Source organism: Eschrichtius robustus, chromosome 10, assembly GCF_028021215.1.
Source record: "Eschrichtius robustus isolate mEscRob2 chromosome 10, mEscRob2.pri, whole genome shotgun sequence".
Taxonomy (NCBI): Eukaryota; Metazoa; Chordata; class Mammalia; order Artiodactyla; family Eschrichtiidae; genus Eschrichtius; species Eschrichtius robustus.
Window position 1 is genome coordinate 690,725 of NC_090833.1, and position 23,706 is coordinate 714,430.

Consider the following 23,706-nt stretch of genomic DNA (forward strand, 5'->3'; position numbering starts at 1 on the left):
CAGCTTCTTTCGGAAAGGATTTGAGCAGAGTCCTGAAGGAACACTTGACCTCTGGAAGGCTGAAATCCAGTTTCTTTTCTCCAGCTGAATAAACAGGGCTGTTAAAGTACTGTTAACGTAGTGGTAGCTGCAGACTGCCATGGGATCCAGAAGCTGAGAAGGGCCCTGGGTTGAAACCCGCCCCTGGTCTCTGCAGAGCCCCAGGCGCTCTTGCAGCCTGGTCCCTGACAGATTAGTGGTGTGGGAGGCAGTAGTGTCATTTTTGAACATCTGCTGACTGTAGGGCGGGTGATGGAAAGGCAGGTAACATTTGTCCTTGCCCGTGCCCACCAATTTCCCCTTCTCTCCTTGGCTCCCACAGGCCTGAAAGATTGTGGTGGGCACTGTGCAGCCCTCCACGGAGAGTGAACTTCCTCACGGCAAGTAGGCAGAGAAGCTGTGCCCTCAGGGTTAGCCTTGGGATGGGGCCGGTTCAGTGGGTGAATGGAATACACGCTGTGGCTTTTGTGGCTCTGTCTGCGTTGGAGAGTTGTGGGCCTGCTTGTGTGCGAGGAGAGAGTCCCCTGCCTCTGTGCCTGCTCACAGCTTCCGCACTCCAGTCCGTGTTTGCCGGGCCCTGGATGACAAAGTGCGGGTAGAGAGTTTCCACCCCCTGTCTGAGCCACAGAGTGGATTCTGGGGGCCGGCAAAAGTTGGGATTCCTGAGAAACCGGTTCCTCAGCACTGGTTGGGGCTCCAGCATTGGCATCTCCGTTAAGGCCCGTAGGGGACCGAGGACCGCAGGTGGGCAGTCCCTGGACCCGGAGGGTCCTGGACCGGGAGGCAAGAGGCTGGCGTGCAGCCGGCACACCGCCCACGGGAGCGGGACAGCCTTCCGGTCCCGGGTTGGCCCTTCCTCCACCGCGCTTTCCGCGGGGGTAACAGGCAGGCAGAGTGCTGGCACGATGAGGAAAGACCAAACCCGGCCAAGGTCACACGCGACCTGGGGCCCAGGGGTCTGGCCCGCCCACCGGCGAGGACCCACTCCCTCCGGGCTCCGCCCCGCGGGCGCGGCGGGCCAAGGGAGCAGAGGCGGAAGTGGGGGCCTCCACGGAGCGGCGTGAGGCGTCGCGGGCGTGTCCAAGGGGGCCTCCCCAATGGGGACCGGCTCCCGCGATGGGCGCTGCTCCACTGAGGCCCGCGGGAAGGCGGGGTCGGGGTGAGCGCTCTCCAATCAGCACGGCAGGCCATCCTCCCTCCCATAGGTGAGGCCGCCGGGCGCGGGGCGGGTCTGAACAGGCCTCCCCCAATGGGCGGCGGTCAGGGGGGCGTGGCCTCGGCGCGAAGGCCGGCGGCGGGCGGCGGCCGCAGTTCCCGGCGCGCGCTGGCTCCGGCGGCGGATCCGGCGGCTGCTCCGCAGCATGGCAGGCCTGGGGCGGCCGGGCCCGGGGCCCCGCGCCACGATGCCCGCCTGGAAGCGAGAGATCCTGGAGCGGAAGCGGGCCAAGCTGGCGGCTTTTGGCGGGGGCGCGGCGCCGGGCGCCGGCGCGGGCGCGGAGGAGCCCGCGGGGCCGGCGGCCGAGCCGCTGGTGCTGGCCGAGAGCCTGGGCCCGCTGCGCGAGAACCCGTTCATGCGGCTCGAGTCGGAGCGGCGGCACGGGGCGCGGCGCGGCGGGGGCGCCGGTGCGGCGGGGCCGGGGGCGCGGCCCGCGCAACAGCTGCTGGAGCTGTACCGCTGCGTGCCCGGCGTGCGCACCATCCGCGCCGACAACATCCTCATTATCGAGTCGGCGCCCGGCTTCCCTTCCGCTCCCGGTCCCGGCCCCGGGCCGGCCCCGGCCGCCCGCATCCGCGCCGCCGAGGTGCTCGTGTACGAGGCGCCGCCGCCTCCCGGCCGCGTTAGCCGCCTGCTCCAGAAGTTCGACCCGCCGCCCGCGCCGTGCCGCCGCGGGAGCCCGGAGCGCGGCCGCCCCGTGCCGCCGCCCTCCCCGGGTCCGGCCCTGGTCCCGCGCGTGGGCGAGCGCGCCGCCTGCTTCCAGCCCGAGCCCGAGCGCTGCGGCGCAGGCCCCGGCCCCGGGCCCCGGCGCAGCGACTTCCTGCACAAGACCGGCAGCAACTCCTTTACTGTCCATCCACGGGGCCTGCGCCGCAGCGCGGGCACTCGCCCACTCCCCAACGGGCCCGCGGCCCCTGAGCGCCGGGCCGGCGCTGCCAACGGCCTCACGGGCTCCGCGCCTGGGCCGGGCGAGTGGAAGCCAAAGGTGGAGTCGGGGGAGGCCCCCGCCCACCCTCCCCCCAGCCCCGGAACCCCCAGTGCCACTCCAGCCGCGCCCCCGGCATTGCCCACGCTCAGCCCTGCCAGTGCCACTCCCAGCCATCGCCAGTGGGTCTCCGCGGCCACCAGCGCCAACGACTCCTTCGAGATACTGCCGGCCTCCAAGCCAGACATGGACACGATCCCTGCCGGGGACCTCCAGGCCCGGGCTCTGGCCAGCCTTCGCATGAACTCTCGAAACTCTTTCGTGTTCATCCCCAAGCGCAAGACTTCCCGGGCCCCTCCTGCGGAAGGGAGGCAGTCCGTGGGGCCTCCAGAGGGAGAAGTTGGCTGGGCCTCCCAGCACCAGGAGCGTGAAGCCCAGCAGGTGCCTGGAGCAGATGGTGTATTTGCCGGTGGGAGGAGCCCCTCGGGGGTCGAGGAGGGAGGCTGCCTCATGCCAGCCACTGCCCTCGTGGACTGGACCGTTCGGTGGCAGAGGCTGTCCTCACCACCCCCGTCCCCACTGGTCGCCACTGAAGCTGAGCCTGCCCAGGGCTTTGGGGTTCCTGGCTTGACCACGAATGGCAGGGAGCCTGGGAGGCCAGGGCTGCCCGTCACCTTCATTGATGAGGTGGACTCGGAGGACGAGGTTCCCCGAGAAGCCAAACTGCCCTGCCCCAGGGCTGCTGCGCCTCCCCAGTACCACCCGCATCCCACTGGGCCTGGGCACCTGTCAGAGCTCCAGCACCGAGGTGGCAACACCTTCACGGTGGTGCCCAAGAGGAAGCCAGGGGCCCTGCAGGCCAACGGGGAGGCCAGGCCGAGGGAGGCTGAGGAAGAGGGACCGGGCAGCCTTTCGGAGCCCCCTGCTGCCTTGGGGACCTCAGTGAAGAAGCGCTACCCCACTGTGCATGAGATTGAGGTGATTGGCGGCTACCTGGCCCTGCAGAAGTCCTGTCTCACCAAGGCCGGCTCTTCAAGAAAGAAGGTCAGTGGTGGCGAGTCACGGAGCTGTGGGTATAGCATGTGTCTTGTTCCCAGGACACCTGGCCTGGGTGTGGGACGGCTTCTACGTGGACCAGAGGAGAGCTGGAGCTGGGTAGCCGTGTAAGCTCCAGGAGAGGTCAAGCTGGGGGGGAATCCCTGGCCTGGGTTCCAGCGGAACCCTAATGACCCTGGGGCTGCGGGGACGGCTTGCCTGCTCTGTACCTTGAAAGGCTGGGGGGGAGGGTCAGTCCAGCCAGGGCTTCGTCTGCTTGTTGGTTCTCGTGGCTCTATCTGGAATTGGCTGGGCAGGACTGTCCCTTTGTAGGTCCCGCTGTTGGCTCCACCCCAGCCTGGCTTTGAAGGGTGGCCTGGCATGTTCTTCTGGAGTCCTGGCTTATGCACGTAGCAGGTGCCAGGATGGAAGTGGAAAGAAGCAGGAGACCTTTGATTTGGGTGGGGTCAGATACCTACTGTCAGCTCTCCAGAAGGCATTCTGGCCTAGAGCTTAGCAGGACTTGGCTTCGCGTGAGTGTTTGTTGAGCTCCTAGTGTGTGGCAGGCCTGGGCTGAGCCTGGGGTGTGATCCTGGGGAGCGACAAAGACGCTCCCCTCACTGGGGAGGAGAGACCGAGGATGGAGAGAGACCCAGGTGCAGGGCCAGGAGCCTCTTGGAGCCTCACTCTCCCGGCAGGGCTGCTTGGTGGCCTGGAACCCTCTGGGCACGAGGAGACGTTCCTCAGACTCTTCCTGGTCATTCTAGCACCGAGCACCTGTGTCTGGCCCTGGGGCAAATTCCAAGGCCATCCCCACGTGACTCCGATCAGCAGGGCGCTGGGCAGACGCACCCTCCCCCGGAACCGCGATGGTGTCTGGCAGGCTTCTCCTTTGGCTGCTGGTGTCTTGGCTCATCCCTGAGGCCACCTCTGCCCCAGCCTCAGTTTCCTTGGGGCCATGGGGGACGGTGATGTGCCTTGCGTCACTGGAGCCCCCTTACCCACTGTCCCGCTGGCACTGTCTAATTAGATGTGGCATCTCCTCTCTGTTTGTTTGCTTCCTTTGACTTCCTGCCTTGGCACTGTCCTTCCTCCCTGCATCGTCCTCTTCTTCTCGAGTGAGGGCATCGGCCCTCCTGCCAGCTCCATCTGCCGGGCCAGGCATCCACACCCGTGGCCTGCAGCGCTTCTGGTGCGCCCCCAACCCCCGCCTGTCCTGCTCGTCTGACCTTGCCTCACCCTCTACTCAGCGCTGTGGTCATCCAGTAGCCATGGTCACCAGTCCAACCCCCATGCTTGCCCTCTCCACCTTGTCTGCTCCTTCTCCTACTTCCTGACCCTTGACCCCAGCTGCTCTGGGAGGCATCCTTTCCCACGCTAGCCTGGGGCGGTGGAGGTGACAGAAGCACCCTGCTTTGTAGACAGAGGATACTGAGGCCGGTGGAGGTCACGGAGCTCGTGGGGCGGGAACCAAGTGTGGCATGCTGTTAGAGCCCCTGTCCTAACCCGGCTGCCCTTATACTGGGAGCCTGGCTGCAGCCCGGAGCCTGGTCATTCTGTCCCCAGCTGGGGGCAGAGCCGTGGGGGTCACTTGGGGCTTGGTTGGAGTGAGAAGGGCAGGGTGGGGGCCTGAGGGCCTCTCGAGGCAGGAACAAGTGATGGGAGGGAAGCGGGCCCTGGCCCGGCCTGGCGCTCGGGCCAGCCTGGCCCCCGTCTCCGTGCCAGCCTGAGGGGTTGGGGGTCCAGATGGATGGTACCTGGCATAGCCGAGTGGCCTGGCTGGGGCCGTGCCAGAGCAGCACGACCTGCTGGGGGTGATCTTCTGCCTGGGCATGCACTAGCTGCCCTGTCCAGGAAGAGCCAGAACGCCTGTAGGGTGAGACAGAGGCATGGGGCTGCCCAGCCCTTCAGGATGACCTTGGGCTACCCCTGGCTTTATCCACCCCCTGTCGTCCCACTTGCCTGCTGCCCCTGGGCCTTGTCCTCGCCCAGCCCACTCCAGCCAGCCTGTGGTTCTATCACTGTCCTGCTCCCCCCGCCCCGCGTTCCAGGGACGTGGTGGCCTGGAGGCCAGCAGGACCTTGGGGACCTCCCAGGGCAGGGGTCCTGGTGCCTTTTCCAGGGGGCAGGTGAGGTGCAGCTCTTGACGGCGTGGCGCCTGCCCCCGGGTTGCCACCTCTCCGGTGCAGGGTGTTGCGCTCTCACCTGGCCTTGGAGGGCGGCAGCCCTGCCCTGGGTAGTGGGGGCGCCCAGCCGGCCGGGCACGCGTCCCCACTTAGTTATCTCTTGGTGGAATCACAGATGCCCTCTCTCTCCGTCCCTTGTTGGCCCAGCCGGGGCGCTGCAGGCCGTCGCGGCCACACCCCCTCTCGCCCCCGCCCCCGCCCCCGCCCCCAGGCTGTCCCAGTGGGTGGGGCCGGCCTGCAGCTCCGCACACCTGCCTCCCAGGGGGTCGGCGCTGTGGGCCTTTCCCCTTTGTGAGGTGCCAGCTGGCTGGGCTCCTGCCTGTCTGGCAGCTCCTTCCCCTCCCCTCTGCCCCCCTCACTTTCTAACCCGCCGATCCCCTGCCCAGCCCGAGCGTGCCACGTCCCCACGGCCTCACCCTCGCCTGCAGCGTGGCCGCCACCCTCACCCGACCGCTCGGGTCCTCGGATCCGAGGCGCCGCTGCCCTGGGGGGCCTGCCCCTCCACCCGCTCCTCCACTGGCGGGCGCGGCCTCTCCTTTCATCTGCTCTCCCTGCAGGCGCCGCCCCCGGTGGTCTTTTTGGACCCCGGGGGCCACTGGAACAGGCCTGGACCCTCCTCCACTCAGCTTCCCCACTGGTGGGGGCGGGGGGGTGGCTGTCTTTGACTCAGGGCGTCCCACTTGGGCAGCTGTGGGAACTTCCTGGGGGCCGTGTGTGGCCCCCGGAGCTCGGGCTGAGTGGGGGATGGCGCGTGCTGGGGAGTGTGGCGTGGGGCGGGTGCTCACCCCAGGCCGGGGCGGCTGGAGCCCAGCTCCCAGTCCAGAGTGCAGGGTGGACACCCTTCAGTAACCCGAGCTGGGTGTGCCGGGCAGGGTGGGGTGAGGGGGACAAAGGGCTCTCTCCCCATGAGCGGCAGGAAGTGGGCCGAGCCAGGACCCACCTGCTGGCTGCACAGTGCAGCGGGCAAAGTCCCTGAGCCCGGTGACCAGGTGTGTGCAAGTGCCAGCCCCTGGCTGTGTCCCCCGCCGCCCGGGCAGTATGAGTCACGGGGTGTCCTGTGACCCACAGACCCGCACTCACGAGGAGCCTGGAGACCGAAGGCGAGGTGGGACGTGACCAGAGCCCCGGGCCCCAGCTGGGCGCCGACAGGCCTGTGAGCCCCGCCTCTGCCTGGCTGGGCTGTGCCAGGCTCGGGGCCTGCTTGCACCCAGCCCCCTCGGTCTCCCCGCTCAGAGTTGGTCATGCGGACTAATGAGGGCGTGCTGATCCGCTGGGCCCTGGCAAGTGGCCCTTCCCTGTCTCCAGTGGCGGGGGATGGGCCCAGAGGGCTCAGGGTCATCAGGGACAATGCCGCGTACCCAGGAGCACCGTTCGCTGCGGGGCCCAGGATTGGGCCCCTGTGCTGGCAGCCCCATTCTGCCTTGGGCTCCTCCTGGGGTCTCTGGCCCCAGGTCTCAGGGAGCCAGTCTTGGGGGACCCAGGTGACTCCATCCCCATAGGGGCCACAGGATCACCCCACACAGCTGCCCAGGTGGGACGCCCTGAGTCAAGGGCAGCCCCCAGCCCAGGGCAGGCCCCCTGCCAGTGGGGAAGCTGAGTGGAGGAGGGTCCAGGCCTGCCCCAGTGGTCCCTGGGCAGTGGGCGGGCACCTGTGGGCTCTGGTGATTACCCCGTGCCAGGCCTCTGCTCTGTTTGGCCTCCGGGGGCGGGGGCAGCTGGAGGTCCGGGTGGGGCCCATGCGGGGACAGTCACGAACATCTGTATCCTGGTTTGATCCGTTTTTGGTGGTCGTCTGCCCGTCCGCTTGCGTCCCTGACTGCTTGTCTGTGTGGACGGCCGGGGCGAGGGCAGCAGCGACAGGGCTCGGGACCTGCCCAGCAAGTGCCTGTGTGGGCCGTGCTGAGATGGGCAAGTCCAGGAGCTCAGGGGGCGGGCGGGGATGCCCACGGCTGTGCGGGACTGTGTGTGCCCGTGGGGCGGTGGCAGGAGCACATTGCGCTCCTCTCTGGACACTGGCTCGGCAGGGCAGTGCCTCCCACTCCTGGCCGGCCCTGCAGGTTACTCCGAGGCCGGGGTCCCTCTGCTGCCCAGGGCTGCAAGCCCGGCCCTTCTGCGAGGCCCCTCCCCGTCCTGCTGTCCCCAGGCCCCAAGGTTCTCTGCCTGGGGGCCCCGACTCCCGCCCCTGGCTCCTTCCAGGGGAAGAGGAGGAACTTGAGCTGGCTGCGGTGTCCTGTGCCCTGGAGTTTAATATTTCGAGCTCCAGCAGGGCTGCTCCCATCTGCTGCAGGCGGGCAGCTCTCGTATTCATTACCGCCCTGCCGGGCCCGGCCGAGCCCTGCCGAGCAGGCCTTGGGGGACGCGCGACTCTTGTGGGGAGCGTAGTCCCGGTCTCGGAGGGTGAGGATCCTGACCCCCAGTGCCCAAGTGCTTCTGCCAGCGCCTGTCCCCATAGCCCCTCAGAACCGGCAGCCTAGTCTGGCCTCGGAGGCCTCTAGGAAAGGAGATTTGCCACGCATGAAATTCTGGAGCCTGCAGAGTGGGCAGGGTGGACACGGGGCATGTGGGCAGTCTGAGTGGGAAGAAAGGGTCACTGACCCCCACTCGGTGCAGCCTCAGGCTACCTCTGACTCAGTCTGCAAAGTGGGTGCTAGCACTTGGTGCCACTTTCCCGGGGCTGGCACGTGGCAGCCGCCCAGCTTCCATGCGGGCCCTTGGGGGCCTGGCTTTGGGCGTGCCGGGCCCTTGGCCAACAGTGGTCGTCCGTGCCGAGCTGGGTGGGCAGGATCATCCAGGTGCCTGGTGAGCTGGGACGTGAACTCAGCCCTGGCGAGAGGCACCAGCCAACAGGAGGCGCTGCTGGAAGCGTAGATGTGGGCTCCCCAGGTGCAGCCTCACCTGGACCTTGCTCCTGCCGGGGAGCCTCTGGCTGGGAGATGTGGCTGGTGCCCTGCTCCCCTGAGAAGGCAGACCTGCAACCCTGGGAACTGCCTTAGAGGCTTCTGGAGACCCTGAGGCTTTGGGCTCCTGGTGCTGGCTGGGGTCTGGCCCTTGGGAGGGGTGGGTCACTTGGGATGCGGTGAGCCTGGGGTGGGGAGGGGATGGGTGAGACCTGGGCTGCAGGTGTTGGACACCCTGAGCCTGCAGGGTCCAGGCGGAGGGGACTTCTCTGATGAGGGGCAGCCCCCCACTTCTCAGAACCTTTGAAGGACCGACGGAGTGTTCGGCTCTTGCTCTGGTCTGACACCCGCACGGTACCCGCTCGGTCCAGCTGGAGGAGCCCTGTGGCTGGGAACAGCACTTTCACTGACGTGCCTCCTGCCCTAGATGAAGATCTCCTTCAACGACAAGAGCCTGCAGACTACGTTTGAGTACCCCCCCGAGAGCTCCCTGCAGGAGGAAGAGGCAGAGGCCGAGAAGGGGAGAGAGGAAGAGGAGAACGAAGAGGAGGAGGAGGAGGGGGAGGAGGAGGAGGAGTCCGGCTCAGACACGGCAGCGGAGAAGCCCTTTGTGCTCTTCCTGCCCCGAGCCACGTTCGTGAACAGCGTGGGCCCCGAGAGCCCTCGGCTGCCGGACGGCAGCTCCGGTGAGTGCCCGCCTGTGGGGATGGGCAGCCCAGAGGGCAGCCCGGGCCACGTGGTCATGCAGCCGCACATCCACCGGTGTGCCTGTCGGCCCGCAGGCCTGTCCAGCTACACTCCGAAGCACTCCGTGGCCTTCAGCAAGTGGCAGGAGCGGGCGCTGGAGCGCGCGCCGAGCACGGAGGAGCCCCCATCCAAGGAGGTCATGGTGAGCAGGTGGGGCAGGCGGGCGGACGCTCAGGGAAGCGGGGCACGGCGGGGGGTGCTCTAACGCCTGGACAAGCCCCATCCACCGCCTCTGTGCCCCTCTCTCAGCTCACCCCTGCCGGTCAGAATGACCTCGCGGACTTCCGAAGCGAGCCAGCCCTCTACTTCTGAGCCCCGCCCTACCAGGACAGCGAAGGCTGAGCCCCAGGTGCCCGGGAGCTGCACACCTTCTGCCCCACCAGGCCTGCCCTCCCACGTCCCGCTCTCCCTCCCTGGGGCCTCCCAAGTAGGCCGGTACTCAAGGCCTGAGCCTGGGGCACCCGGGACTCACTCGACCCCGGCTCGGGGGCACTGCCTGTGGGGGAGGGGTGGTGTCCTGCTATACGCCATGCCCAGCGGCTGTCGGGTGCGTCTGGGGTGGGGGCTGACGGGACCCTGACACCACCCCCAGCCCATGCTCCCCATGTCAGCCACTCCGTTTCTGATGAACGGCAAGTCTTTTCCCGCCTCTGATGATGGACTCAATAAACAGCCCTGGATGAGGCCGCCTCTACCTTCCTTGCGTGGTCCTCGGCTGGAGAAATGGGGAGCGGGGCTGGGGTCTGCAGGGCTATGCTGAGGCACTGGCAGCGGGGAGGCGGCCACCCACCCAGGGTGTGATGCAGGCCCAGCTTGGGTTTCTGTGCCCGGGGGAGGCGGTCCGGGGTTAACAGCCCACACTGCACAGCCCTGGTGCCCCAGGCTCTTTCCCCACCCCTGTGGCCCTAGTTGCCCTGCTTCTCCCCCCAGCCACCCCCTTGGCTGGGAGAGGGACTTCCCTGTGCCTACCCTGTGAGCACCCCCAGTCTCTGGGGCTCCGCTTGCCTCCCAGAAGCGGCTCAGTGGGAGCTATGGTGGGAGGTGGGATGACAGGTAAACTCTCTGGGGTCTGGAACTCTGTGGGCCCGGGGGTTTGCTGCAGCTATCAGGTCCGAAGTGGTTTCCCTGAAGGGCCAGAGCCTGGGGGTGGACGAAGTGCAGGGCAGGTGGTGGGCAGAGCCTCAGGGATCTTGCCTCCTGTTTGGATTGGAAGGTTCCCTGACCCACAGGGGCCTGCAGGAAGGCTGTGGCAGGCAGACCACTCCCCTGGGGTAATGTCAGCAGGGAGAGCTGATGGATCTGGAAAGGTGACAGAAGACAGAGCTGCCCACTAGGGAGCGGCTCCCGGCTGGGCTGACTACCTGTGCCGAGACAGGCCGTTCACAATCCTGGCATCAGATGCAAGTCTTTTCCTCTTGGAGCATCAAGCCCACGGGAAATGCCACCTGGCCAGGCTTGGGAGGGAGGAAGGCGTTTTCTTGGGAATGGTGGGCCCAGGTTTCTGCAGACCTTCTCAATCAACACATGCTTCCCAACCCCCCATCCCCCACGGACAGCAATTGCAGGGACCCCACGGGGGCTGACAGGCCAAGACAGGTGGACCCACGGAGGACTCGGGATGGAAGGCAGGGCCCTGGGCTGCATGGGAGACTGGCCTGTGACCAGAGACTGGGAGCAGGGGTGCTGCTGTCCGGCAGAATCTGGAATCACTGAGCTGGGGTGCAGCCGTTCCCAGGGGACCTGAGCACAGGGAAGAGCATCTCCTTGGGCCAGGCCTTATGCTAGAAACCAGGACCAGTGGCCCTGATGGGAGAGGTGGGTGACGGGGGTCACACGAAATGCTTAGGAGCACCCTTAGCTGTGAACGCAAGGCCGGTCACAGGGAAAGGCATCCCTTCACGGAGGAGCCGTATTACAACTGGGCAAGGATTCGTATTTTGACTCTAGGGGGGCCCGGCAGCCGAACACTCCTGACACAGGCAGCAGGCTGACGTGGATCTTTACAAAAACAGTCTTTACTGACAGTCACAGGCCCCAGGCAAGCTCTGAGGTGAAAGAGGGGCCCAGCCCCTGCCCCACTTGCCTGGGCACCTGCGGGGCGAGGGAGGGGTGACAGGACTCCCAAGGTGCTGAGACCAGAAGCGGGCCTTCCCCACAGCCCCAGGCTGGTGTGGAGGCCTCAGTGGGACCCTGAGTAGAGCTGCCCTCCCCAGCGCCTGCGTGAGCTCAGAGCCAGGAACCCCACCTGGTGGGCTACGCTCAGGTCTTTCCGGTCACCCAGAGCCAGTGAAGGTTGGCAGTTGCCTCTCTCGGCACCAAAGACAACAAGAGAAAAAAGCTGCTGCTGTGAAGGATAAAGATGCTTTGAAGACAGACTTGCCGGGGACTGAGCCGTAGAGGGGGCGCAGTGGAGGCAGGCCCTCCGCCTGTGGCCTCGTCAGCTGTCCTTGCCTCCGCTGCTCCTCTGCTCGGGGGCTGCGGCCTTGGTCAGGTTCCCCGCTTCCCTCTTCAGGACACTAAGCAGAGTCTGCGAGCTCTCCAAGATCTGCGAACAGAGACACCAGCCGGTTAGCACTGCTCCTCCTGTTGGAAAGCTCCCACAGCCCAGCCCCCCTCCCGGGCCAGGGCCCTTCTCCCCTGAGTCTGGCCCAAAGCCCCTTCCTCGCACCCGGGGAAGCCAGGCCGAGGTCGGCTCTGGCTCCTGCCGCTGCTCTGCCGCTCACAGTCCGGAACCCGCTACGCGGTGATGAGCATGGTGCCAACAACAGGACCCAGGTCACTCTGAGCGCCGTACTGTCACTCCACGGGGGGCCTACAGCCTGTCTAGGCACCCCTGGGCCAGAAAGCCTTGGAGGGCTCGGCCCAGCACGCGGGCCCCCGAGCCCCACCTTGAGGTAGGCAGCCTCCGTCTCCGCGATGGTCCGATCGAACTCATTCCGAGAGGCTATCTTGCGAGCCAGGTTCTCGTTGACTCGGGCCAGCTTCTCTGTCAGCTGCCTCACCTCATTCTGCAGCCGCTGCTTCTCCTCCTCTTCCTGCTGGATCTGCCGGCACAACTCTTCCCGCTTCTGACACAGCTCCTCGATGCCTAGGGTGGGCCGAGAGAAACAGGCGCGGTGGGCCCGGGGCAGGAAGGACAGCACCGCCCCTCCAGCTCTGGAGCCCCCTGCTCTGGAGGAGAGAAGGCTAGTGGATAGTGGAGGACCCGGGTGCCGGATGGGCCACCTTTCGCCCGAGCCAGGCCAATGTCCTGCGTCTGAGGAGTCTCAGTTAAAGAAAGCACCGCGCGAGGCTCGAGGCATGAGGCCGGGAGGCCGTGCGTACTCAGGCCCACCGTCCTCTGCTCACTCCACAGATACCTAGCCCTCGGGGCGAGCCACACCGCGGCTGTGCGCTGGGCAGGTCCGCAAGGCGTCCGCGCCGCCCCGGCCCGGAAAGCCGCGCACGGACCGTACAACACGCTCGGCCGCGCGCTGCGGGCCAGCTACTGCCCGCGACCGCAGGCCGGCGAGACCCACGCCCTCCCAGCCTGCCCGGTGGGCCCCACCGCTCGGCCGCTCACATTTGACCAGCTCGTTGTTGTAGTTTTGCAGCGCCGCGCCCTGCTGGGTCATGGTCGCCGCCCGGGGTCCCGGCCTCTCCAACCGCCGTTACCGCATCGGAGCCCGCGCCTGCGTACTGCCTACAGACGGCGTGTCCACGGCGCACGTCACCGCCGCGCGCCTCTCGTTTGCGTCATCGCCGCGCGCCGCGCCGGCGGCTCTAGGAGCTGGTGGGCGCAGATGGCGGCGGCGGAAGCGGCGGCGCACAATGACCCCGGACCTGCCCAAGAGCTGCTGGTGGCCTGGAATACCGTGAGCACCGGACTGGTGCCGCCGGCTGCTCTGGGACTGGTGAGGCCCGAGAAGAGGGCGGCGGGCCCGTGCGGGGTTCCCGGGACCCTGCGCGTCCACTCTCGGGTTCATACGGATCCCTCCGCCCGCTTCTGTCCAGCCTGTTTCCCCCAGAGTCCTTTCTTGTTCCACAGCCTGTCCCTAAGCGTGGGCCCTGCATCCGTGCGACGAAGGGCAGCGGGGTTTCCGTAGGCTCCCCTGCGCTTTGTCCCTTTCTTGTCTCTCTACATCTGTCACCGCTCTCTCCACCTTTGCGCTGTGTTCTCTTCTTACAGTTTTCTGTACTCTAGGCATCCTCCCGGACCAGCGGTGCGGTCCCTCCAAAGGAGGAGGAGCTCCGGGCGGCGGTGGAGGTTCTCAGGGGCCACGGTCTGCACTCGGTCCTGGAGGAGTGGTTCGCAGAGGTGCTGCAGAACGACCTGCAGGCTAACATATCCCTTGAGTTCTGGAATGCCGTCTCCCAACGTGAGAACTGTGCAGACGAGCCCCAGTGCCTTCTGCTGCTCCTCGATGCTTTCGGGCTCCTGGAGAGCCGCCTGGATCCCTACCTGCATAGTCTAGAGCTCCTGGAGAAATGGACTCGCCTGGGCTTGCTTATGGGCACCGGAGCTCAGGGGCTTCGGGAAAAGGTTCATACCACATTGCGGGGCGTCTTGTTCTTTTCCACTCCCAGAACTTTTCAGGAGATGATCCAGCGTCTCTATGGGCGTTTCTTGAGAGTTTACATGCAGAGTAAGAGAAAAGGAGAAGGAGGAACCGACCCCGAACTGGAGGGGGAACTGGACAGCAGATACGCCCGCCGCCGGTACTACCGCCTTCTGCAGAGCCCACTCTGTGCGGGATGTGGCAGTGACAAGCAGCAGTGCTGGTGCCGCCAGGCGCTGGAGCAGTTCCACCAGCTCAGCCAAGTCCTGTGAGTACTCGTGCCTGCGTGGCCGTGCCCCTGTTCCTCCTGGCTCCTGCTTGCCCCTCTGGGTCCAGCTGGCCCCTGCAGAGAGCTGCTGAGCTGGCTGGGGGTCTCTGCCACCTGTCCTGGTAGCCAAAGAGAGGGTCCCCAGGATCCGTGTGTTGTGAGTTTATACCTTTCGCCCTGGACACAGGTGCACCTGTCATTCGCCCTAGCTCAGGATTTCACGCTTTGCTTATGCTAAGATTCCACGTGATTCTGAATTTCCTGGGCTGTGCAGAATTTTGCTGTGCTGTTTGTAGGTTCTCAGGAGAGGAACGATGTTTATCCTATGGTTGCAGAAGGTGCGACTATTTTTTCTTCTCTCTAGAACAAGTCAGAGGTTAGACCAACGTGCTGGGCAAACTGATTGCCCTTCTGGTCTCTCGAGGAGGGAAGGATCTTGTTGTTAGAGCCAGGTCCTGTCATGTGGTTCCTCCACTCTCTGTGGCTACTTATGATGACTTTGTCACTTTGAGTGAAGTGGTAGCAGTGTAGCTGTTAGAGAGTCTCTTAGCTGGACTGAGGGTGTGGCCTGATTCACAGAAGCCTCGTTCTCTCAGGAGCCTTTGTCCTTATAGATCGGCATCTGCACCAAGGAGCACAGACAGCTGCATCTGTGTTTGTGGGACCAGGGTAGTGACGTATGTAGCTGTTGTCTCAGGGCCATTTCTGGGAGATGGGTCTTGGCCCCAGTAGCCAGACACGTTGATCACGTGGGGAAGGCCAGTGTCCCGGCCTGGGCAGAGAGGCCAGCTGGAGAGGGCGGGTGGTCACTGGCCAGTGCTTGTTTTCGCAGCAGCTTTTCCTCGAAGCCTCTGGTGCAGTTGTGCCCCCGACGGGAGAGCTGTGGGAGGCACGTGCTGGGGTGGGGTTGGGCACGCGTGCGTGTGCTCTGCGTTCTCCACGGGCAGGGCTCTTCTCCAGACACAGGCTTAGTCTGCTGGAGCGGGTCAGTGCCGAGGCTGTGACCACCACCCTGCACCAAGTGACCCGGGAGAGGATGGAGGACCGCTGCCGGGGCGAGTACGAGCGCTCCTTCCTGCGTGAGTTCCACAAGGTGAGGACCCCCCGCGGGTTGTGTCCTTGTGGACTAGAGGTTTCTGGCAAAACTGACACCTCGGCTTTAGAAACAGCCAGAGCGTGGAGAGCCGGGTGCATCAGGACGTTGCTGGTGATTGAAGTCGTCTTGGTGCTGGGTGGAGGCCAGTCGTTCTGGGCCCATCCTGGTGATAGCAAGGAAGAGCCTGTGACAGGCTTAGCGAGGTCTGCGCAGGGTCACGTGGCTGGAGGCCACGCCAAGGTCTCGGGTGTCCCAGTGGGGGGCGTCGGGGGCATCCACACTATTGGGACACGGTCTGGGATCTGCTCTGGGCTGCACAGAGTTGAGGAAGAGCTGCGCCCAACCACGGGGGGCCTCAGCCTGCTCTCACTTCCTGCCTGTTCCCCTCCACTGCTCCTGCTATCTATCTCCTGAGGATGCAGGTAAGCTGTGCGGGTGAGGGGTGGTGTTCAAAGCAAGCGTCCCTGCCACGGGGGTGGGTGGCGTGAAGCTGGAGGTCTGGCGGGTAGCTGTGCCGTCCCTAGGCGGCACATCGTCCAGGTGGTCTTGCCGGTGGCTGGGCGGCGGTGGGAAGACATGTACGCGCTCGGGTCCATGTGGTAGGGTGTTCTGTGGATTTAACGTGCACGGGCTCGGAAGTGTTCCCGCTAGGTGCTGTGGGTTGTGCTTGGGGGGGGTCTCGTTGTGCATGGGACCCCCAGGGTGTGTCCATCTGCTCAGACGTAGCGCCCTGTGTCAGAGCCACTGTTGCTGGGGATGAGCACGGGTGCTGGTGTGTGTGGAAGGGGCCTGGGTGTGTGTTGATGGAGGCCCTGGGAGGCCTCCTTTGGGTCCCTCGTCCTGCTGAATTTAATGTGCTCCTGGTCTCCAGAGTAGGTGGCCTTGGGGGCTCGCAGGGCCCAGCCAGCGGGGCGGGCAGCTGTGTGGCTTCTCCTCGTCTCTGCTCTGGGCGTGGCCCCCAGAGTCCCACACCTGTGTCCTCCCGACAGTGGATTGAGAGGGTGGTCGGCTGGCTGGGCAAGGTGTTCCTGCAGGACGGCCCCAGCAGGCCTGCGTCCCCAGAGGCCGGGAGCAGCCTGCGCCGGTGGCGCTGCCACGTGCAGAGGTTCTTCTATCGCATCTACGCCAGCCTGCGCATCGAGGAGCTCTTCAGCATCATCCGAGGTCGGCCCACCTGCCAGGGAGCCATCTTCCTATGCCTCTGCCCTTCAGCTCATTGAGGGTGGGGCGGCGGGCACATCTGGGACCGTGGTGTCTCGAGCAGAGCCAGGCCTCTCGCACACAGTGTGTGCTCGCCACGTGTGCACGTGCCAGGACCGGCCTCTCCCTGCAGACTTCCCGGACTCCCGGCCGGCCGTGGAAGACCTCAAGTACTGCCTGGAGAGGACCGACCAGAGGCCGCAGCTTCTTGTGTCCCTCAAGGCTGCCCTGGAGACACGACTCCTCCACCCAGGTGCTGCCGAGGCCCACCCGCCATTCACCCTCAGGGCCCGGATCTGGAGGGAGTGGGCTAAGAGGCAGTTTTGTGTGGTTCTTCGGGGGCAGGGGCAGCGCCTGGTCCCTTTAGAACAGACCCCACTTTGCAAGGGGAGAAAGCAAGTGAGCGCAGGGGTAGGGGAGGAAACAGCTCCCTGCAGATCACGCGGGTCTCCTGGGGGTGAGGTGGGACCTGCAGGTCACCTGACTCGGGTGGCTGCCTGCGCGGCCCTGTGTTGCCTGGGCCCTTCTGGGACAGAGCTCTCCCATCCCGGCCGTAGGCGTGAATACGTGCGACATCATCACCCTGTACATCTCCGCCATCAAGGCGCTGCGTGTGCTGGATCCCTCCATGGTTGTCCTGGAGGTGGCCTGTGAGCCCATTCGCCGCTACCTGAGGTGAGCACCAGGGGCCGACTCCAGGAAGCTGCTCGGAGCTCCCGGCCCCACTCGTGCAGCTGCACTCCCCGTGGGTCGTGCTAGAGCCGGAGGGGTGTGGTCCTTGGGGAGCCGGGGAGGCTCCATCTCCCCTCCCGGGCTGGGCTCCTTCCTTCTGACAGTGCTGCTTCCCACGCCTGTAGCCCAGGGTCACCAGGCCCGTGTGCAGGCCGGGGGCCCCACACCAGCACGGACAGGCGCCCCTGCTCAGCTTTGCCTCGTGCCAGCCTGGCCCCAGGGCTGGCGGGAAGGGTCGGGCCTTGTGTCGCTGGCCTTCTAGCACGAGGAGCAGAGCCTCTCGGGCTGTCTGCCGGGGAATGTGTTTGAGCAGGCGCCGTGCACAGCCACCCAGAAACGCCGAAGGGCACAGTGGAGGCTTGGGCATGGGGCCGGGCAGCGTCTGGAGCTGCCCTAACTCAGGCCTGCTGCCTCCTGGCCATGCGTGGCCTGGCCTTGGGTCTGTCTCGTCATCTCAGCTCTACTCCTAGAAAATGATAGCTTTTTAGTTTTAGGGGTGGCGGGGCGGGGGAGGGAGTCTCATGGGCTTGTCTTTAGCACGTGACTGACGGCCCTGGCTGCACGGGTCAGGTGGGGTCCCGTGTTCAGGTGGGACAGGCGGTGAGGGGCTCTTGCCTGGCAGGACGCGGGAGGACACGGTGCGGCAGATCGTGGCAGGGCTGACCGGGGACTCGGATGGGACGGGGGACTTGGCTGTTGAGCTGTCCAAGACGGACCCGGCAAGCCTGGAGACCGGCCAGGACAGCGAGGATGACTCGGGCGAGCCAGAGGACTGGGTCCCCGACCCTGTGGACGCGGATCCAGGTCAGCACCTGCCGGCCCTGCTGCCAGGCTCTGGATTTCGGGGGGTGGTCCAGTCGGGCAGGCGCTCTGGTCTCCAGTTTGTTGCCATGTGGGCTCTGGAGCTCGAGGGGATCCATGGTCAGAGTGTAACCCCGCCTGGTTCCCCAGGGTTCTTCACCTGGCTTGGGTGGCGTCCCCGTCCAGACCCGTGGGGGGGTGCCCTGCCTGCCCCACCTGCTTCTGCTGCTTCAGCTAGAGAAGGAATGGGTTTTCGGCATCCCCACCTCATGGGCTTGGCCGGGCAGGAGCCGCCTGGCACCGTCTGTGCCGCCTCCGTGTCTGAGAGGCGCCGGTGGTGCCCGTGCCGTGCAGGGAAGTCCAGCTCTAAGCGGCGCTCCTCGGACATCATCAGCCTGCTGGTCAGCATCTACGGCAGCAAGGACCTCTTCATCAACGAGTACCGCTCGCTGCTGGCCGACCGCCTGCTGCACCAGTTCAGCTTCAGCCCCGAGCGGTGAGGCGTGTGAGGTGCCACTCCGGGTCCCCAGGGAGGCGTGGCCTTCACTCGCAGTGGCTGCTCTCCGTTAGCCCTGGTGCGCGTCGGGGATGCGCTGGGTCCCCGAGGCTGGGTGGGGACTGACCTGTGCTTGGCCTCTGCCCCCCGGGGGAGCGGGGGCCTGGGGGCAGCCAAGGAGCCTGGGGCGGTAGGTCCCAGGGCTTCTGGCCTTCCTGGGGTGGAGTGGGCACAGGGCTCCCACCTCTCCTCCTGGGCTGGGGGCGTCCCTGCTCCAGGGAGGGGGTTGGGGGGACAGTGTCGCTCTGCAGGTGCCAGTTGGGGCGGGGGCACACCACAGCCCTCAGAGATGGCGTCCTTCCAGGGAGATCCGCAACGTGGAGCTGCTGAAGCTGCGCTTTGGCGAGGCCCCGATGCACTTCTGCGAGGTCATGCTCAAGGTAGGTGCCTGGGGCTCCCCGCCACCGCCTGGCCCCTACCCCTGCCAGTCCGGACCTTCAGGAGGCCCCGTCTCCCCCGCAGGACATGGCAGACTCGCGCCGCATCAATGCCAACATCCGCGAGGAGGACGAGAAGCGGCCCGCAGAGGAGCAGCCGCCATTTGGGGTCTACGCCGTCATCCTCTCCAGCGAGTTCTGGCCGCCCTTCAAGGATGAGAAGCTGGAGGTTCCCGAGGACGTCAGGGAGGCCTTGGAGGTCTACTGCAGGAAGTACGAGAAGCTGAAGGTATGGCCGCGCCGCCGGGGCGCCTCGGACGAGTCCCTCCGCGTCTGTGCCCTGCGCTCAGCGCCCTCCCCTCCCCTCCTGGCAGCCTGGCTGTGCAGGTGTGCACACACTCTGCACGCCCTCCTGTGCCCCCAAGGCGCTGGGAGTGGGCGTGCCCCTGGGCTGCCTCTTCCACCGTCCACCCTCTTGGCCTCAGAACCAGGGGCTGGGCTGCAGTGATCGCCTCAGGGGGAGTCGGGGGCTGTGTCTCCTCCATGCGCGTCTCTAGGGAGTCTCCAGGTTGCTTTTGAGGTGTTTGACCTCTATGATCCTCCGCCATCCTGCCCCTCCCTGGCTTGTTTCCCTGGAAGCTGCTGTCTGGAGGACCCAGACCATGCTGTCTGCTGTCAGGTTCCTGGGGCCACAGGGCTCGGCAAGGAGAAGCGGGTGTGTGGGCTGGTCAGGAGGCCGGGGGCCAGGAGTGGCCGATTGGCAGAATTTATCGCTCGTCCCCTCCAGTCCTGGCGTTGGGAGTCCATGTGAGAGGTGTGGGCAGGTGGAGCCTGGCGTGGGCAAGGGTCCGTGGCACGGAGGACCCTTCTTCCAGGTGATGGTTCAGAGGAGCCGTGTTGGGAGAGAGGAGGGAGTTGGGACACCTGTCCCAGGTTTCAGGGGACAGGTGGAGAAGTGGGTTCTGGGGCGTTCAGTCTGATGAGTGGGGTGTGGGGCCTGAGAGGCCACCGGCTGGAGGAGACGCCAGGCACCCAAGCAGAGGACAGGGCTGCAGGTGTCCAGGGTGCAGACCCTGAGCCCTGGAGGGACCTGGGACACCCCTGGAGGTGGGAGCCCTCAGGACAGAGCCCCAGGAGGGCGGCAGGTGGGGCCCGGCCGGGACCCTTCCTGCCCCTGCGTGGGGGGTGGCGCTTGCTCTGTGGGGCCCTCCCCGGTGGAGGACGTCCACGTGGCCCGCCCGTGTGCTCGGCGCCCTCCCCTGCCGCTCTGGCTGCCCTGCTGGCCTCTGCGCCGCAGCTCCCCTGCCTGGAGAGGCCCCGCCGGCTTCCTCCGGAGTCCCCCCCGGGGCCTGGGGGTGGCTCAGGCATGTCCTCCTTCTCAGGCCCGTGTACCCGGCGTGACGGCGCTGGAGCGGCCGGGCAGGCCCCCGGTCTGTGCCAAGAGGTCAGGCCCGTGGCCACGGTGCCTCTGCCTCCCGCCAGCCGGGCTCCTGGCCCGAGGACTGCGCTGGACACGTGGGGGTGGCCGTGCCTGTGCCATCTGCTGCTGGGCCTCGCGTGTGCCCGCTGCAGGCTGGAGTGGTGGTAAAGGTCACGGCCTTGGAGCCAGAGTGCGTGGTTATGAGCTTGGCCAGCTGCCAGCTGTAGAGGGGTTAGCTGTCGCCCCCCTTCAGAGCTGGGGGTGTGAAGAAGGAGTTAGAGCAGCGCTTAGCTCAGAGTGACCAGTGTCCCCCGGGGCGGCCCTAACAAAGTAGTCCAGACAGGGGCCATCGATGCACCGGAAACTTATTGTCTCAGTTCTGGCAGCCAGAAGTTCAAAGCCAAGGTATGGGCAGGGCCGCGCTCCCTCCAAAGGCTCCAGGGGAGGATCCTCTTGCCTCTTCCAGCTGCTGGGGCTCCAGATGTTGCTTGGCTTGTAGAGGCGTCACTCTGACCCGTGCACCGTGCCCCACAGCCTCTCCCGGTGTCTCTGTGTCCAAACTCTCCTCTTATGGGGATACCAGTCATACTGGATTTAGGGCCCCCCACGCCAGTGTGACCTCACCTTAACTAGCTGCATCTGTAGTGACCCGACTGGCAAATAGGGTTACATTCTGAGGCACTGGGGGTAAGGACTTTAACATCATTTGTGGAGGTCACAGTTCAACCTGTGAGAGTCTACTCTCTGGCCCCCCAAATTCACGTTCTTCTCATGTGCAAGATACATTTAGCCACGTCTACCGTCCCCAAAGTCTTAACCATTCTGGCGCCAACTCAAAGTCTCAGATCTCTAAGTCAGGTCAGGGTGAGAGCTGGGGCACGATTCTCTTTCAGCTGTAAACCTGTGAATAAATATCTCTCTGCTTCCAAAGTCCAGTGGTGGGACAGGCGTTGGGCAGACACCTGCCCTCCAAAAGGGAGATACTGGAAGGAAGGGAGGGTTCCCAGGCCCTAAGCAAGTCTGAAATCCACTGGAGGAAGTTCCCCTCCATTTGGCTGGATGCCAGTCTTCTCTGCCCTGGGGGGCAACCCCACCCTGCCAGGCCAGGCCTCTGCATCACGGCCCTGCCCTCAGAGTCATGCTCTCCTTTGGCCGTCCCTCCCTTTCCACCCAGGCTGGCCTCGGTTCCACTGCTATTAAATTCTCAGGAACCTTGTTGGCCTGCATGCAGTTCTCGGCGTCCAGTCCGTGGGCCTGGGGGCTCTCACACCTCTCCTGGACCCTCTCTGTCCTGGCTCCTGGGCACTGCTGGTTGGTGCCACCTTGACACAGGTCACCTCTAGGGCCATACGGGCTCTGTCTGCAGAGCCCACGGCCAGGTGCTGGCTCCTTTCTGCTCACCAGGTCCTTCCTCGGTTTTCCCTCTCAAGTCACTAGAAGCGGTGAGGAGAAAGCAGGCTGCACCTTCCATACTTTGCTTGGAAATCTCAACCTAACGTCCAGGTTCCTCCCTCGCGAGTTCTGCTTTCCACCCAGCAGAGCACGTCTCTGCCGCCGCGTGACGGGTCGCCTTTCCTCCCATCTCCGGTGATGTGTTCCTTGCTTCAACAGGCCTCACTGGAATGGCCTTTCCTGTCTGTGTTTCTGCCAATAGTCTCTCCAGGGCAACCCAGGATTTTATGAGCATGCAGCTCAAAACTTTCCCAGCCCCCCCCATCCCCCAACACCACAGCCACATCCATGTGTTCTAAAAAGGTATTTGCTACGGCAGCACCTTCCCCTCCGGCTGAAGTCTGTATCGCTGTCCCATGGTGGCAACAACGTACCGCACGCCAGGTGCTAAAACAGGAACTTCTCTTGGCTCTGGAGGCCGGGGTGTGAGATGGAGGTGTGGGCCTTCTGGAGGCTGCGGGCGAGTCCTTCCTGCCTCTTCCAGCCTCCAGGGGGGCCTGTGTCGCTGAAGCCTCGAACACCGTCTGCCCTCCCGTGAGGACCCTGATTGAGTTAGATTAGGGTTCACGGGGCTCCAGCACGACCTCTTCTTCCCTAACGACATCTGCAAAGGCCTGGTTTCCGAGTCAGGTCACTTTCTGAGGTCCTGAGGCCAGGACGTGGACGTTTCTCTCAGAGGCACAGGGGCCCTTGCTGTTAGGGGGTGCCGGTTGAGGGGGAGGGGACTGGAGTCCCGCCGTGTGCTGGTCCCGTCGCTGCCCGCCAGGGTGGGGGCAGGTCAGGGAGCCCTTCCTCACCCGGTCCCAGGTAGCAAAGCCTTGTCCAGCCGGACCCGCCGGGCGGCCTGTGCTGACCCCAGCCCTCCCCAGGCCATGCGGACGCTCAGCTGGAAGCACACCTTGGGCCTGGTGACCATGGATGTGGAGCTGGCCGACCGTACCCTGTCTGTGGCGGTGACCCCTGTGCAGGCGGTGGTCCTGCTGTACTTCCAGGACCAAGGTAAGCCCCCAGCTGCCCTGCTCTGGCCACGCCTCCCGGGAGGGCACCGTTCTGTCCCCGGTGGAGGGTGGGTGGAGGGTGGGCAGGACCCCGGCGGCCCAGAGCCATGCGGGCAGTAGGCCCTTCCCACCTGCCCCCCCCCCCCGCCCCGTCCCCCCGCTGGGGCCTGGCTGTGCCGTGAGGGTCCTGCCGGTCCTGCTGAGCTGGGCCGACGAGCTGCGGGGGCACAGCCCCGCCCAGCATGCCGTGTGCTCGGCCGCCCTGCCCACAGCCAGCTGGACCCTGGAGGAGCTGAGCAAGGTGGTGAAGATGCCCGTGGCGCTGCTGCGGCGGCGCGTGTCGGTGTGGCTGCAGCAGGGCGTGCTGCGAGAGGAGCCGGCCGGCACCTTCTCGGTGGTGGAGGAGGAGCGGCCCCAGGACCGGGACAGCATGGTGCTCGTCGACAGCGACGACGAGAGCGACTCGGGCATGGCCTCGCAGGCCGACCAGAAGGAGGAGGAGCTGCTGGTGCGCCCGGGGCCTGGCAGGTGGGGCGGGGGGGGCGCCGCCCGGAGCGGGGCCTGACCGCCGGCCCCCGGCCGCTGTGCCCCCAGCTCTTCTGGACGTACATCCAGGCCATGCTGACCAACCTGGAGAGCCTGTCGCTGGAGCGCATCTACAGCATGCTGCGCATGTTCGTGGTCACCGGCCCCGCGCTGGCCGAGATCGACCTGCAGGAGCTCCAGGGCTTCCTGCAGAGGAAGGTGCGCGACCAGCAGCTCGTCTACTCCGCTGGCGTCTACCGCCTGCCCAAGAGCTGCGGCTGAGCCGCTGCCAGGCCCCGCCCCCGCCCAGCCCCCGCCCAGCCCCCGCCCAGCACCCGAATGAGAGTAAAGCAGACGGTTCTCCCTCCCTCCCTGTCCTGCTGGCTCTGTGGGCTTCGTGGACACGCGGTCAGACTCCCCCTCCAGACCGGCCTCCGACAGAGCCTGGCAGAGCCCGGCTCCCGGGAGTCGGCGGGGAGCTGCACACCTGGGTTTGGGCTCCAGGCCGGGAGCCCTGGCACGTGGTGTCTCTGGGCCACCGTGGCTGACAGAGGCCCCCGTCACTCGTGGCTTGGGCAGGAGCTCACCGGGGGTGGGCTGTCTGGGAGATGGGCCTTCCTGGGCCGCCCTCCTGAGGGACCTCCAGCTCCAGCCTCACCCCTCTGGCCTTTGAAAGAAGCCCTCGGGTCCCCCTCTCT

The 23,706-nt window shown here is 65.8% G+C and overlaps 3 protein-coding genes across 4 annotated transcripts; 2 read left to right on the forward strand and 1 right to left on the reverse strand.

Annotated features, from left to right (window-relative positions):
• Window positions 1–1,368: 1,368 nt before the first annotated feature.
• TPRN (taperin) lies at window positions 1,369–9,717 on the forward strand. Of its 2 annotated transcripts, XM_068552468.1 has the most exons (4): window positions 1,369–3,224; window positions 8,726–8,984; window positions 9,081–9,187; window positions 9,295–9,717. In XM_068552468.1, exons 1-4 carry the CDS (start codon window positions 1,401–1,403, stop codon window positions 9,355–9,357), a joined length of 2,253 nt encoding a protein of 750 aa, XP_068408569.1. In that variant the 5' UTR covers window positions 1,369–1,400; the 3' UTR covers window positions 9,358–9,717. The 2 variants fall into 2 exon arrangements, with proteins under 2 accessions (XP_068408569.1, XP_068408568.1); XM_068552467.1 differs by having other exon boundaries at window positions 8,726–9,187.
• Window positions 9,718–11,040: 1,323 nt separating this feature from the next.
• SSNA1 (SS nuclear autoantigen 1) lies at window positions 11,041–12,737 on the reverse strand. Its single transcript, XM_068552338.1, has 3 exons — window positions 12,608–12,737; window positions 11,934–12,133; window positions 11,041–11,590 (listed from the first exon to the last, which is right to left on the reverse strand). Exons 1-3 carry the CDS (start codon window positions 12,657–12,659, stop codon window positions 11,483–11,485), a joined length of 360 nt encoding a protein of 119 aa, XP_068408439.1. The 5' UTR covers window positions 12,660–12,737; the 3' UTR covers window positions 11,041–11,482.
• Window positions 12,738–12,765: 28 nt separating this feature from the next.
• ANAPC2 (anaphase promoting complex subunit 2) lies at window positions 12,766–23,375 on the forward strand. The gene is made up of 13 exons (XM_068552337.1): window positions 12,766–12,938; window positions 13,229–13,851; window positions 14,812–14,944; window positions 15,937–16,111; window positions 16,281–16,400; window positions 16,705–16,822; window positions 17,502–17,683; window positions 18,035–18,176; window positions 18,541–18,616; window positions 18,699–18,902; window positions 22,355–22,484; window positions 22,756–22,991; window positions 23,078–23,375. The coding sequence occupies exons 1-13, from the start codon at window positions 12,828–12,830 to the stop codon at window positions 23,288–23,290; spliced, it is 2,463 nt and encodes an 820-aa protein (XP_068408438.1). The 5' UTR covers window positions 12,766–12,827; the 3' UTR covers window positions 23,291–23,375.
• Window positions 23,376–23,706: the final 331 nt, after the last annotated feature.